Source organism: Anguilla rostrata, chromosome 16 (assembly GCF_018555375.3).
Source record: "Anguilla rostrata isolate EN2019 chromosome 16, ASM1855537v3, whole genome shotgun sequence".
NCBI lineage: Eukaryota > Metazoa > Chordata > Actinopteri > Anguilliformes > Anguillidae > Anguilla > Anguilla rostrata.
In genome coordinates, this window is record NC_057948.1 from 3,304,639 (window position 1) to 3,318,251 (window position 13,613).

Genomic DNA, 13,613 nt, shown 5'->3' on the forward strand with positions numbered 1-13,613 from the left:
ACAATTGGTAATTGGCAATCTTTATTCTCACTAGAAAGATAAAGTTAAAATATGCAGTTAATTGTCTACATTATTAATTATATAATACTGCCTTCCTGCAGTTCTTGACTACTGGTACCAGTCTCTGATGACCAGCTGATGTGTTGTAGGTCTTCAAGTCAAACTCAACCAGGATCTCCTCTGACATCAGTAACACAAAGGCCAGTGCTGAACACTGGTCTGGTTCCAGCTCTTTATCAGAAAGTTTTCCTGATCTCAAGGAATTCTGGATTTCCTGCACTAGAGAGTTGTCATTCAGTTCATTGAGACAGTGGAACAGATTGATGGTCCTCTCTGCTGAAGACTCTTCTCTGATCATGTCCTTAATGTACTGGACTGTTTTCCCAATGCTCTCTGATCTGCTTCCTGTCTCTGTCAATATTCCTCCTAAGAGCGACTGAATGGACTCCAGAGAGAGGCCAAGGGAATCGGAGGAAAAGGTCCATGTGTCCATTCTTACTCTTTAAGGCCTGATCCACTGCACTCCTGTGTAACTCAGACAGCTGCATTCTGTCACTACAAGGTTTTGATTCTTCTGCTCTGAGTACATTTTTGTTCTCATTTACACATGAATGAAACACAAACAAGGCAGCCAGATACTCCTGAATGCTCAGATGCACAAAGCAGTAGACCTTCTCCTGATACAACCCACACTCCTCTTTAAAGACCTCTGTGCACACCCCAGAGTACACTGAAGCTTCACTGACATCAATGCCACTCTCTCTCAGGTCCTCTTCATAGAATATCAGATTGCCCTTTTCCAGCTGTAGAAAAGCCAGCTGCCCCAGTTCCAGGATGATTTCTGTATCCGATGCTGACATTTTTTGGGGGTTTGTCGCATTGGTGCCATAATACTTCTGATTCTTTACATTAGTCTGAATGAGTAGGAAGTGTGTGTACATTTCAGTCAGAGTTTTAGGCATATCTCTACTCTCTACTTTACCCAACATTGCCTCCAGAACAGTAGCAGAAATCCAGCAGAAGACTGGTATGTGACACATGATGTAGAGACTCCTGGATGTGTGATGTAATTCTGCTGGCCAGGTTCTGATCTCTGATTCTCTTCCGGAAGTACTCCTCCTTCTGTGGGTCATTGAACTCCCGTATCTCTGTCACCTGGTGGATGCACTCAGGAGGGATCTGATTGGCTGCTGCTGGTCGGGTGGTGATCCAGGGGAGAGCAGAGGGAAGTAGATTCTCCTTAATGAGGTTGTTCAGCAGCACATCCACTGTTGCAGTTGCATCAGACTGAATGCTCTTTCCTTCTTCAAATTCAGATCTCGGAAAGGAAGAGAGAAGATGAAATCAGTGTCCTGATTGGCTTTTCCTTCTGCCCAGTCCAGAATGAACTTCTGCACAGAGACAGTTTTCCCAATGCCAGCGATGCCATTTGTAAGCACAGTTCTGGGTTTCTCTTGTTCAGGTAAAGGCTTAAAGATGTCATTGCAGAGGATTGCAGTCTCCTGTGTGGTTTGTCTCTTGGATGCTGTCTCAATTTGTCTGACTTCATGTTCATTATTGACCCCCCACCTCCCCCCTCTGTGATGTAGAGCTCTTCATAGATCTCATCCAGGAGGGTTCGATGGCCCTGCTTTGCTAAACCTTCAAATATACATTTAAACTTCTTCTTCAGATGAGTTTTCAGTGCCTGCTGGGCTATTTTTATGGATTCATCTGAAGAGAGGAAAACCAGTGTTAAATCGTTCAAGGTTGTGTTGCATCTAAGCATATCAATAAGAAGCTAAAATGCTTGTTTCAGTTGAACCCACATGGATTATATGAATCATGGGAGAATATCCTTCACTGTGCGCTCTACAGTTGAGAGTGTTTCACATATGATGGAACCAGAACCATGACATGACCTTATATTTAATTTTGATGCTTTGCTTTAAAAAAAAAAAAAAATCACACCTTTGGTATGGGACGGAGGTGGCACAGTGGGTAAGGAACTGGGCTTGTAACCGAAAGGTCGTAGGTTCGATTCCCGGGTAAGGACACTGCCGTTGTACCCTTGAGCAAGGTACTTAACCGGAATTGCTTCAGTATATATCCAGCTGTATAAATGGATACAATGTAAAAAAAAAAAAAAAAAAATGCTATGTAAAAAGTTGTGTAAGTCGCTCTGGATAAGAGCGTCTGCTAAATGCCTGTAATGTAATGTAATGGTGTAATAGCAAGCCTACACATTAATGGATTATTTTACTCTGCTTGGACAAGAAAAAGAAACATTTACCACATTTCAGCTTGTGCGCATGTATATTTTGCAATGGAATAGAACAGAAAAGCTGTTTTTCATGCTGGAGGAAGACCTTTCATAAGCGGCTCTGACATGCAGTCATATGAGCGCCCAAGGGGGGTCGCTAGAGAGCGATGAAAAACAGATCCCTGTCTGACTGAACCCTCCCGTATCCTGGGCAACACAGGCACCAATTGTATGTCTCCCTGTGGAGCTACCGGCCACAGTCAGCACTGGCACAGTCCGGATTCGACCCGAGGCCGTGAGGCTCATCCATGCACCTCAGCGTGGTGCCTTAACCGAATGAGCCATACAGCAGCCCCAAGCCTACTTTCAATAAAATTACAACTTATCAGCATCCATAAGAAATGCAGACTACCATACAATGTGCCAAATAATCACTGCATTGATAGGAACCACTCAAAGCACGTACATGAGGTAGACAGGAAATCATCAGGCCAGACAACATTTTCCCACTGTAACAGACTTCAGTACAATATGCACCAGGGAAATACCCACTACACAGCATGCAGAGATATTCTCCAAAGACTCACTAAGTTGTCTCAGTCTTGATAGTCGTTTCTAAGCATCACACCTCATAAGGTCACATCTCACAAGCATGTTACATCAGTAATTAGGCCTCTCAGCACGCAACACAACAGCACAGTATAGCACCTGGGACGGGGGCGGTATATCCCCATGGTGTGTGCCAGAGCTTTTCGGGTCCTCTCAGGATTGCACCCGGGAAGGCCCTGAGCTGCATTCCATCCTCTCCGTAGCTCTCCATCGCTCTTTGCCCTCATCGCCATGGTAACTGGGAATGTGGAGACTGGGACAAGGCCACAGGCCTAGGCAGAAGTGGCCAGGAGTGCATACAGAAATACAGAAACATACACTTCCCCTCACTACCTTAAGCCTCCAAGCAGCTGTACACTGCAGAACACAACGACATAACTCAGGAGGTAAGAGCATTTGTCTGGCAGTAGGAGGGTTGCCGGTTCAATCCCTGCTCTGGGTATGTGGAAGTGACCAAAACACCTAACCCCTAACTGCTCTGGTGAATGAGAGGCAACAATTGTAAAGTGCTATATAAATGCAGTCCATTTAACATTTACCATTTAGAACACAGTCTGAAGTGCATTAATCAGTACAGGTTTCCCACTGAATCTACAGGAACTGAGGTGGAGCAATGAAAGAATGGGCAGTGATTCACTATGTGCGCTCATATAGACATGAAAACTGTTCTTTTGATCAATCGAACATTTAATTATTTGCTAAACATTTTAGTTTACAGTCACATCTACTGCAACTATTAAGACTATATAAGACTGTTGTAAAAAATAATATTGTAGTTCCTCTATACAGCCACTAGATGGTAGTATAAGTTTAGTTTCACACTAAACTGTTGTCTCGTGGGCTCTTTCTGGTTCGAACCGCAATCTCATGTTTGTGCTGTGGCAAACATAATATAATCTGCATAACAAGTAAGCAATAATCATTTTGCAGAGTTCTGAGAGCTAGCCTAATAGCTTGTCACTAGACAGATTACAGGAGCTTTCTCTCGACAGAGTGTAACAGGCATTGGTATGAAGTTTGGCTTTTTGAGCCTTACTGCTGCACCAAGAGTTTAATCAAATTGTCATTATTGCAGACATCATAAATGGTTGCATGTTTTCACTTGTGAGCAAGGACATGGACACTGATGTTTCTTATTCTGAAGGGACCCTTAATGCTTTCTTCAATTATAGATTCAGTGTTGGCTTTTCAACGTCTGCAGACAGAATTGTGTAATTCTTTCTTTATTAGGAGTATATGGTCACAATGACCACAATATACATTATTGAAATCAGATTTCTGTGATCAGATTCAGATACAAGAAATCTTAGACAAATAAAATGGTCTATAAATACACCCCCTTCCCTTGTCACAAAGATGTAAGGGCCACTGAATCATAAATGGCTTCTCCTACTATTATTTCTCATTGAATCTGATCATGGGATCTGATTTCATAAGTGTAACTCTGTCCACTGTAACATCAAATCATAGCCACAGATACACTATGTACAATCATGCAGTTACAGGCCAAATATAAATTATTTTGGTTACAGCTCACTGATACCATGTCAGCTGATGAGATTTTGTGCTTGGTCATTATATTTCATTATAACAGGCCATATTTTAAAGGCCTTTTTTGACAAATCATTGTTCATAATTATGTTGATGTATTTATCAAGTTGGAAACTCAGTTGATTATCCATTGAGTAAACACGTTATTACAAATAAACTGCAGCTGTTTGCACTGAATCAAAATTTCATCTTTTAATTCTGGCAATGACCTGTCATATAAAACTTCTAGACACAGCACAGAAAGTTCTATAAAATCTGCCAGGCATCAATACAAGGACATGTTAGTGACTCGAAGAGAAAGAATAATTAATCCTCTGCATTTGACTCATTCTAACTACTTTTAATGGGCAGCCACAGTGCAGTGGCCTTGGCCAAGGGCAATGGCAGGAGTTTACTGAACCTGACATACATGTCTTTGGTGTGGGAGGAAACCAGAGTACCCAGAGGAAACCAGCACGAATACAGGAACATGCTAGCTCCATGCAGAGAGGACATGAACCCCCCCCCCCCTTTTTTTGAATGTGGAAAGTGTCAGGAGTGGGTGCGGGAATGGACCCAAACGCAGAGTAAAAACTGAAAATCCAAAAATGGGGAAAACAAAGGACTTTAATAAACCAAGACAGGGAACAAAGAGTCTCACAGGGCGAAATTTACAACCAACGAAATCCTCAAAAAAAACAAGACAAAAATACAGAAACCCAAAAACGAGGAAAAACTGGGCAGGTAGGGCACAGGCAGGCAAACAACAGGTAAACAGGGAACAGGCAGGAACAGGCAGGAACAGGCAGGAACAGGCAGGAACAGGCAGGAACAGGCAGGAACAGGCAGGAACAGGCAGGAACAGGCAGGAACAGGCAGGAACAGGCAGGAACAGGCAGGAACAGGTAGCAAGGCAAACAAACCAAACCAAAGGTTCCAGCGCCTGAGTCTGGGGAGAGGGCGATTTAAATAGAGAGACGCAGACGAGACACAGGAGGGCACGATGAACAATCAAGCCACAGAGAGGGAGGGGAACACGAGACACAACGCAACTAATAATTGAATAATAGAAAACAATAAAACAATGAACTGAACACAAACCGAGGTGCCGCCATCTGGCGGCCCAACGGAGAACAACAAGGGGAAAACAACAGAAGACAACAAAACCCTGACAGAAAGTGCAAGCTCCATGGAAAATCAGCTCTTGTTTTTATCCTATTTTTTAATGACAGATACAGATATGATGAAAAACATACAAACAAATGACAAGTAACCTTACAAATTGACTTAAAAAGAAAACTAACAGTCAACGATTGGAGATGCACATATCAAAATGTACATAATAACAAACCTTACACCTAAATTTACAAACAAAAATAGACTGTTAAGAATAAAGAGATAACAAATAGCCTCGTGATAACAGAAACTACTCGCCAAAAACATTGTGTGATTGTGTCAGGGACACTGAGGGAGACAGATGGTTTATTTGTATTATTTCTTTATTTTCTGTCCATCGTCATATTGTGCATTTTGAAAAAAGAACATTTCTTACAGTGACGCGGATGTTCGCTACACTCTAACAGGCTTATTTGCGGGTTTAGCCTACAGATGGTACCAACATATTGGAACAATTTAAGTCCCAAACGGAATTGTAGAATTGTTCAATAGGCTTAGTACATGTAGACGTTAAAATTAGGCAAATGTCTACATGCAAGGAATGTTTGTCTTTTCTGGGTAACTAATTGACTACAATAAATTAATGCAACCAATAAAAATAAAAAGACTTGCTTGAACCAGTAAAAAAGTTTAAAAAAAAAAAAAAGTCAAAAGAGAAAGTGAAACTGTTTCAAACTCAAACGTCATTTTGAAGACGGAGGACAAAGAGGATGCAGTAAAAACGGAATAAAACTGGATAAAAGAACGGGGTAAGTAGTCTGTTTTGGAGTGGGATGGGGGAGAATAGAAGCTAGATAAGAAGGGGTGTTTGGAGGAATAGGAATCTGCAACTGTGATTTTGTGAAACTTTAATTTAGTGAAATAAAACAGGTAATAAAATGGCGCCCGAGGAGTAGACAAGGAGTAATATGTTTTTTCAAATTCACAAATTCTCCATTTGGGACCAAACACAAAAAATACCCTTTCAAATGAGTTTAACGTTTATTTTTAGCATTTATAATACATTCAACTACTTTAATAGTAGCAAGAACTGCGGTTATAGTTGCATTAAGACGCCGTTTCTTGTGTGAACCACAAGATAACAGCATGTAGCTGTGCATGTCGGTCTACTTAAAAGAACGAAAGCGTCTGATTTCAAAGCCACCACGTCCAAGCGAATTTACGTTTTGCCTAAGTTGGATTGACGTTGAAATTGAAATACAACATAAATTGTACTGCAGCGATTTCTAATCGAATTACAACTACTTAGAAACGAAGAACACATGATAAAATGACTTTTATGAGATAAAATTAGGCTACTTAAAAAGAAATAATGATCTACTTTCATGAATTATTGATTTGGGTCATTTTTGGATATTTTCCAAGATTTCTCACGAGCATGTTCGTGTATGTAAGGGGGGTTGTTTATGGGTAAATGTGCGGTCGAAACACTGACTGGAAGCACGGGTAGTTAATGTTGCCAAATGTTTTAAAATTTTACATGAAACGCAATAACAGGGATATCAGTCGGCTATAAATTGTTGCTAGCATATCGTATACGCCTACTAGCAAAATACATGCATCTCAGATACTGATTTTATAGGGGTCACAATTATTGGCACTCTTAAAGATTGTTAAAAATAAAATCTAACAGAGTGAAGTTAACACCAGCATTCATATAAGACATTAAGATGATCTCAGGCCTAAGGAACTGTGTTGTCCTCTACCATGGCCTGCTGCTTCACTGGAGTATAGAACTGAGGCAACGTGCTTACAAAATCATTTTTTCATATAAAGCAACAAACTCACAAATGAAGAAAAACAATGGTTGTTGACCTTCAAAAATAAGAAAATGGGTCAAAAACTAAACAAAGAAATGAAGGACTTACTACTGTGAGACCAAATATGAATAATTTCAAAACCCCTGGAGTAGTGTTAAACCTGCCCAGTAGATGGCGGTAGTGATCTTAGCCAATGCACAGTGAGGTAGATGGTTCAGGGAGCAAACAAATCTCCAGTGGCCACAGCTGGAGAATTACAGAACTTGGTTGCATCGGGGGGGTCACCAAGTTTCTATTAATTGCTACATTAGATGCTCCAAAATAAGATGCTATCTCCATGCCAAAAGGCTATGTGGAATGGCTTCAGGAAAATGGTTTTACTGGGAGTAATCGACAGTTTCAAGAATCTAAATAGTCTCCTTTTGTCTCATCTACTGTGGTCCTGAGAGATGACATTAGAGCTCTTTGGCCAAGCATAGCTGTTTTTTCATTTGTGGCTTTTCTGTTAGCTTGAACTAGTCTGCCCATTCTCCTCTGATCTCTCATTAACAATGTGTTTTTTGTTTATCACACCATTCTCTGTAAACTCTAGAGACTGTGCTGCATGTAAATCCCAGGAGGGCAGCTGTTTCTGTGATGCTGGAACCACCACATCTGGCACCATCCATATGGCACAGTCAAAGTCGCTTAGATCACACATTTTGCCCATTCTAATAGGTAAGGAGCTGGCCTTTTAACCTATAAATCAAGGTTCGAGTCACAGGTGGGACACTGCCATAGTACCCTTGAGCAAGGTACCTAACCTGCATTACTTCAGTATATATCCAGCTGTATGGATGTAATTTAAAAAAATATGTGACATTAAAGATGTTGTGTAAGTCACTCTGGATAGGAGAGTTTGCGAAATGCCTGTAATGTAATGTCTATATTGAGTTACAGCCACATAATGTGTGGTTTGGAGTAGCCTATTTGCATTAATGAGGGGGTATTCCGAATAAATGTGCCGGTATATCACACAAAGGATATAGGTTTGGTGTTAGAGTCTTTATTGTCCCCATGGGGCAGTTTGTACTGCAGCATAGTATATAATAAATAGCAATAACTATATTTATGAGAACAGATAAACATTAAAATCATTGCAAAACATATCACTTACTTAAAGCCAGTGACACTTGGGATAAAAGAGCGTTTAATCCTGTTTGTTTTTAACATAGGGATCCTATTTTAAAATAGGGAGCCTACACCAATCAGCCACAACATTAAAACCACCTGCCTAATATTGTGTAGGTCCCCCTCGTGCCGCCAAAACCGCTCTGACCCGTCGAGAGTTTTTAAAATCATGTGGAAATAATTCACCCTCTAACAATATCTTGGCTTTTTATAGCCCTGTAGCAAGTAATAATGTAATAAACTACCAATAGTGTAATAACTCCCAATAATGTAATCCATTTCAATTTTTTATGTAATAAAAACCAATAATGTAATAAGTAGTAGTAGTAGTAGTAGTAGTGTACTTTATTGATCCCCGGGGGGAATTTGTAGTGTTGCAGCATAAAAGACAATAAACACAATCAGATACAAATTTACAGTAGATACAAAATATCAGATAAAAATATACAGTAGATACAAATATATACAGAAATACAAATATAACAGAGGACACCTTTAGAGGTGGAGACGGGTCAGAGCTGTTTTGGCGGCACGAGGGGGACCTACACAATATTAGGTAGGTGGTTTTAATGTTGTGGCTGATAGTCATCAGCATCGTGTCCACCTTGAAACTTTGGAGTAATAACTATTAAATGGGGAGAGGTGCTTATGCAACATTGAACAGGTCATTGAAATAAAGGGTTATTGTTGTATGTATTCATATAATAATTTTTTCTCATCCTTCTGGGACAAAGACATTCATGTTTGTCCTCTGTGGAGGATGTAACATTTCTAGTTATATCTTCAAGCCTTCATGATAGCTTAATTGTCTCTGTGTCTATAATACATTATGGTCTTTAAATGTCATAAATTTGGATTTGAGATTACATGTTCTTGGACCTGGTGGTCTTTCCAATTATTTCCAGAGTTAAAATTAGTTTTTTTTTTCCATTTTAATTTTAGTAATATTAAGTAAAACTGCACTTAGAAAGCATTATTCCTAACTGATTGTTTTTTTTTATATTTGCATTTTTATACATGTGTATTGCTATATATATTATAACACAAAAAATATAGAAAAAATGTCATTTTTAACCTATTTTCATCTGGGTCTCAGGAGGACAAAGCTTAGTTGCTGATTTTTTGATCATTTTAAAATGCTCCAAAACTGCAGACCGCTCTCTGTTCCTGGCTGGTTCCATCTCTGCACAATGTCTCGGATTCCTAAAGCAGTCACTGTGACTCACTAGTTCATGACTGACACAAACTGCTTGCTCTACCCACGAAACCTGCGCCAAAGCTTTGCTTCCTTTGTTACGGCAGAAACTAATCAAGCCTCGGCACACTGTTTCTAGTGCACTGGGGTGTTTTTCTGGACACGCTCCTGAGCTTCAGTATCAAGGGTAACACCACTCCTTTTGAGATGTCTGTATAGTACAGGGCCCATTTAAATTCTGCATTACTTCCGTCAAAACCACGCTATATTGTGTGTGTGTGTGTGTTTCTGTGTGTCCAAGCGAGTGCTCAGTGTGTGCTCGTGTTGTGTGTTTGCAGGCTAATTTGGGTTGGAAGCCACTTGTGGTCCAGTCTGGTCTGATGTGTTCTTGTCTCCTTAGATAGGGGGCGCTGTTTCTAAAATGAATCTCTCAGAGGAGCCAAAGACCAAAGGAGGAACCCTCAGCAGTGAGAGGAAGAGGTATAAATGCATGAATCAGATATTTAATGTGATATGAGTTAGAGCTGCAGTAAGAGGATGAGTTTAACTGGAATCTCTGTCTCCATGTTTTGTTCACAGGGTCCAGGTAGAAAGAGCAGGGTCACCTGTACCCAGCTGTGTGTCTCTGAAGAGTGATCCTTCAGTGGATCCTCCACTCACTTTCAAAGGAGAGTTCACAGGTGATCAAAGGTAATTAAATGGGCTTAAATTGACACTACTATTTAACCCCTTAATCCCAAGCATTTAAAAAGGCAATTTCCACCTGGTTTGCACTACTCTTAAAGGTCCAGGAAATTGGATTGTGGTTACATTCCCCAGAAGTGACGACAGATTTTCTTCTTAATGCTTCTTTCACCGTTTTAACCGAATTAGAACCTGTTATGACCCGAAATCCCAGCAGTGTTGCAGTAACATAGAGGGCAGAATTGGTCGTAACATTAAACCACCACAACCACAACACCAAGACGCAATCGGCGCGTAGATGTTTAAATAGAGAAAATGATTATTTATTAATACAGAGCTGAGAAGGGTTTCCTAAACTAGCAGTGTCAGTCTCTAATTGAATAGTCATTGACGAGCATTTTGCAGAGCCTGACCGGGCAGCCAGTACAGCGGTCCGAGTCCCCCTTGAGGCCAGTCCTCCCCACCAAGTGCAACGGCAGGGGTCCCGTGAAGTTTTAACATCCCACGCTGCTAGCTTTTAACTGCCGGATACAGCGTGCGTCTAATCTAACTTAGAGGTTCTGAGAGGGTAGAGGGAATCTTCGGAGAAGAGCGAAAACGGTCGTGGCTTCCAGTGGCAGGTGGATTGTCGGTTCTCTTTACGATGACGGCGTCCAGCTGTTCTATAGGTCAGCATCATTCTCCTATGCGTTGCTCCTAACGGTCCCCGGTGTCCCCAGCTACGGCCGCGTCTGGTCCGGTCTCCATGCGACGGCAGCGGCGTCCCCGTCTCCACGCATCCGCCAAATCGGTTTCTCCGCAACAGTCCTCGGTGCGTCCTTTCCTACAGCATCCTCCAAATCAGGTCGCCCGGCAACAGGATGCATGTTCACCTCCACCTGTATAGGGGAACACAAACAAACACAGCAGTACCCAGCCTTTAAAATAATAATAACCTATAGCACACTGGGACATAACAGAACCATTGAATTGTAATAGATACGATTAGATTATTGCGACCTGTTTAGCAGACATGGGCAGGTTGGGTGTGTATCCTGCGCTCATTAACATTCATACTTGTAAGACAGGTCATATGTAAACCATTTCTCATCACTAGCTTGGTTAGAGCTGGTTAGAGCAGATTGTCCCATGCAGTAGCCAACAAAATGAAAGCAACATAAACTAGGCGTTCCCATCGTATAATTAAACCTGAAGATTATTCAACTTGTAATAGCATTGTAACACTGAGCTACTGTACACTAACATTACACTCGATAGCAGTCTCAAATTCTGGACATTACACCCAAATAAAGACAGGCTTTGATTCCACGTCTTAGCTTGAAAATAGTTTAATTGTCGCTAGCTAATGGTAGGCATCCTTACCGATCCAGCACGTTCTGCGAAAAGTTATTTTGTTCTGAGAATATGGGAAATGCAAATACTAACTGCACTGGTTATTGTAATACTGGAGTGCCTGTGGGCTCCAGAATTAAAACCCATTTCTTGTAGGTCTCTTCATTTTTGGCAAAACAAAAGAATATATTGCTTTCTCCACATCCAGAGAAGGGGCAATGCTTAGGCATTTTCAATTTAGCTTGCCTAGCGTGCACAAAAGTGGCAAGAGCATTATTTACACATTACATGTAGAAAGAATTTCACTGGACTTAAGGGTTTTGTTACATAACTAACACCCAATGAACCCTGCCCATTGAAAACCTGGCGTTTAGCCAAGGGGGAGAGAAAGCCAATTTCGGCACAGGCTTTTATTTGTTTTTTCTTTTTTTGTTTTCTGCAATAATCGTTTGAAAGTATTTCTGGGCCACTCGTGAACGTAAAACAGTAATACAATGACACATCAGCAAAGAATTCACAGATTGTTGTACAGATAACTAAAAGCAGTGAAATGTTGCAATGGATTTTCCAAGACATCCCAAAACCTTTCCAAATTGCACATTTTCGATAACGTTTTGAACAGGTTATCTACACTACAAAAGAAGTTTTCTTCTCTCAAAATCACATATCTTGAATAAATAACTGAGGTGAACATGTTTTTGGGAGTTAATTTCTTACAGCAGTTAACATTATACTGAATGTTGAAATACAAATGTTACAGTAGCTGGCAGGAATTAGCAGAAATTATAACAGAAAACTAATATTAGTTTGAGTTGAACTTGCTTTGCTGCTGCTGCCGTTACTCACTTTGCAAGAGATTTCATCCATTAGAAGCTTTGCAAAAGAAAGAGACGGTCTGTATCTGTCGCTGCTGCAGCGGCTGATTGCAATGTCAGCTGCAAGTGTGTTGTTTACATTCCGAACATTCCACTAGTGTTAATTAATGGGAAATTTTCTTGGTAAACATAAATAAAATATAAATAAAAATGGTAAATATCTCAAAAATTTTTGCACTACTGGCAAGAAAAGCACAAGCAACTAGGTGAAGCTATGAGATAAAAAAGGTAGGTCTTGCTGAAAAACTGTAGGAGGAGTAGGGTGCAGGATGTTGACTTGATGTGGAATAAGAAGAAATAATAAGGAGAACACTAAATTCACTTCAGTAAACTTACATGCCCACCAGTATGGCTCTCACATGGTCTAGAGCACACTCTCCAAACCAATCGGAACTTTCTAAATATGGAAATAATTCCTCTAATTGAGATTTGCTTTTTCAAGCTCTTCAATTACTGTTATCACAGTGAAAAAACCTTTTCTTCGATCCACCATAGTTATGAATTCATTTCATAGTACAATGCTAAGCTGTTTTGAGAGCGAGCTCGCTTCAGTCTGCATGCACTCTCTGCTTGTCAGCACAATCTGCATTATGCACAGGGAGTGGAGGCAGATACTCACTTAGGTTACTAGCAAATGGCTGGACCCACAGACAGCAACGAGGGCTCATTTGACAGGTGACAGTCTTGTTTAATTCATTCTGTAACTTGATTGACTTAAAAGTAAACCTATCGCTGTTCAGAACCAAATGCCTACTGAACAAAATAGTCTATGTAAAGACAGCATCAGGTGGTCAGATATGCCGGCCAAGTTTCAGGTGGATGCTTGACAGATTGAGTTGAAAATGGCACCTGAACTGGCTAACAGTCTTAGCTTGAATATGAGCAAGGGCATTTGGGACTACATATACTCTTACATTGACAAAAGAGCCATAAAGATGCAAGTATTGGATATACCAAGAGTGACTGCAGTGTAAGTACATTACATACGGAATTTAAAACGTTTTTCTGAATGATTGTTTTGGTGATCTGAGGTGCTGTTC

At 40.6% G+C, this 13,613-nt stretch overlaps 1 protein-coding gene across 1 annotated transcript in view; it reads left to right on the forward strand.

Moving 5' to 3' along the window:
• LOC135242400 (protein NLRC3-like) overlaps nt 1-13,613 on the forward strand; it is a 1,894,071-nt gene that overhangs the window by 1,310,905 nt on the left and 569,553 nt on the right. The window contains exon 33 of the mRNA XM_064313443.1: nt 10,262-10,372. Coding sequence (XP_064169513.1) covers nt 10,262-10,372 — 111 coding nt within the window. The remainder of the gene's footprint in view (nt 1-10,261; nt 10,373-13,613) is intronic.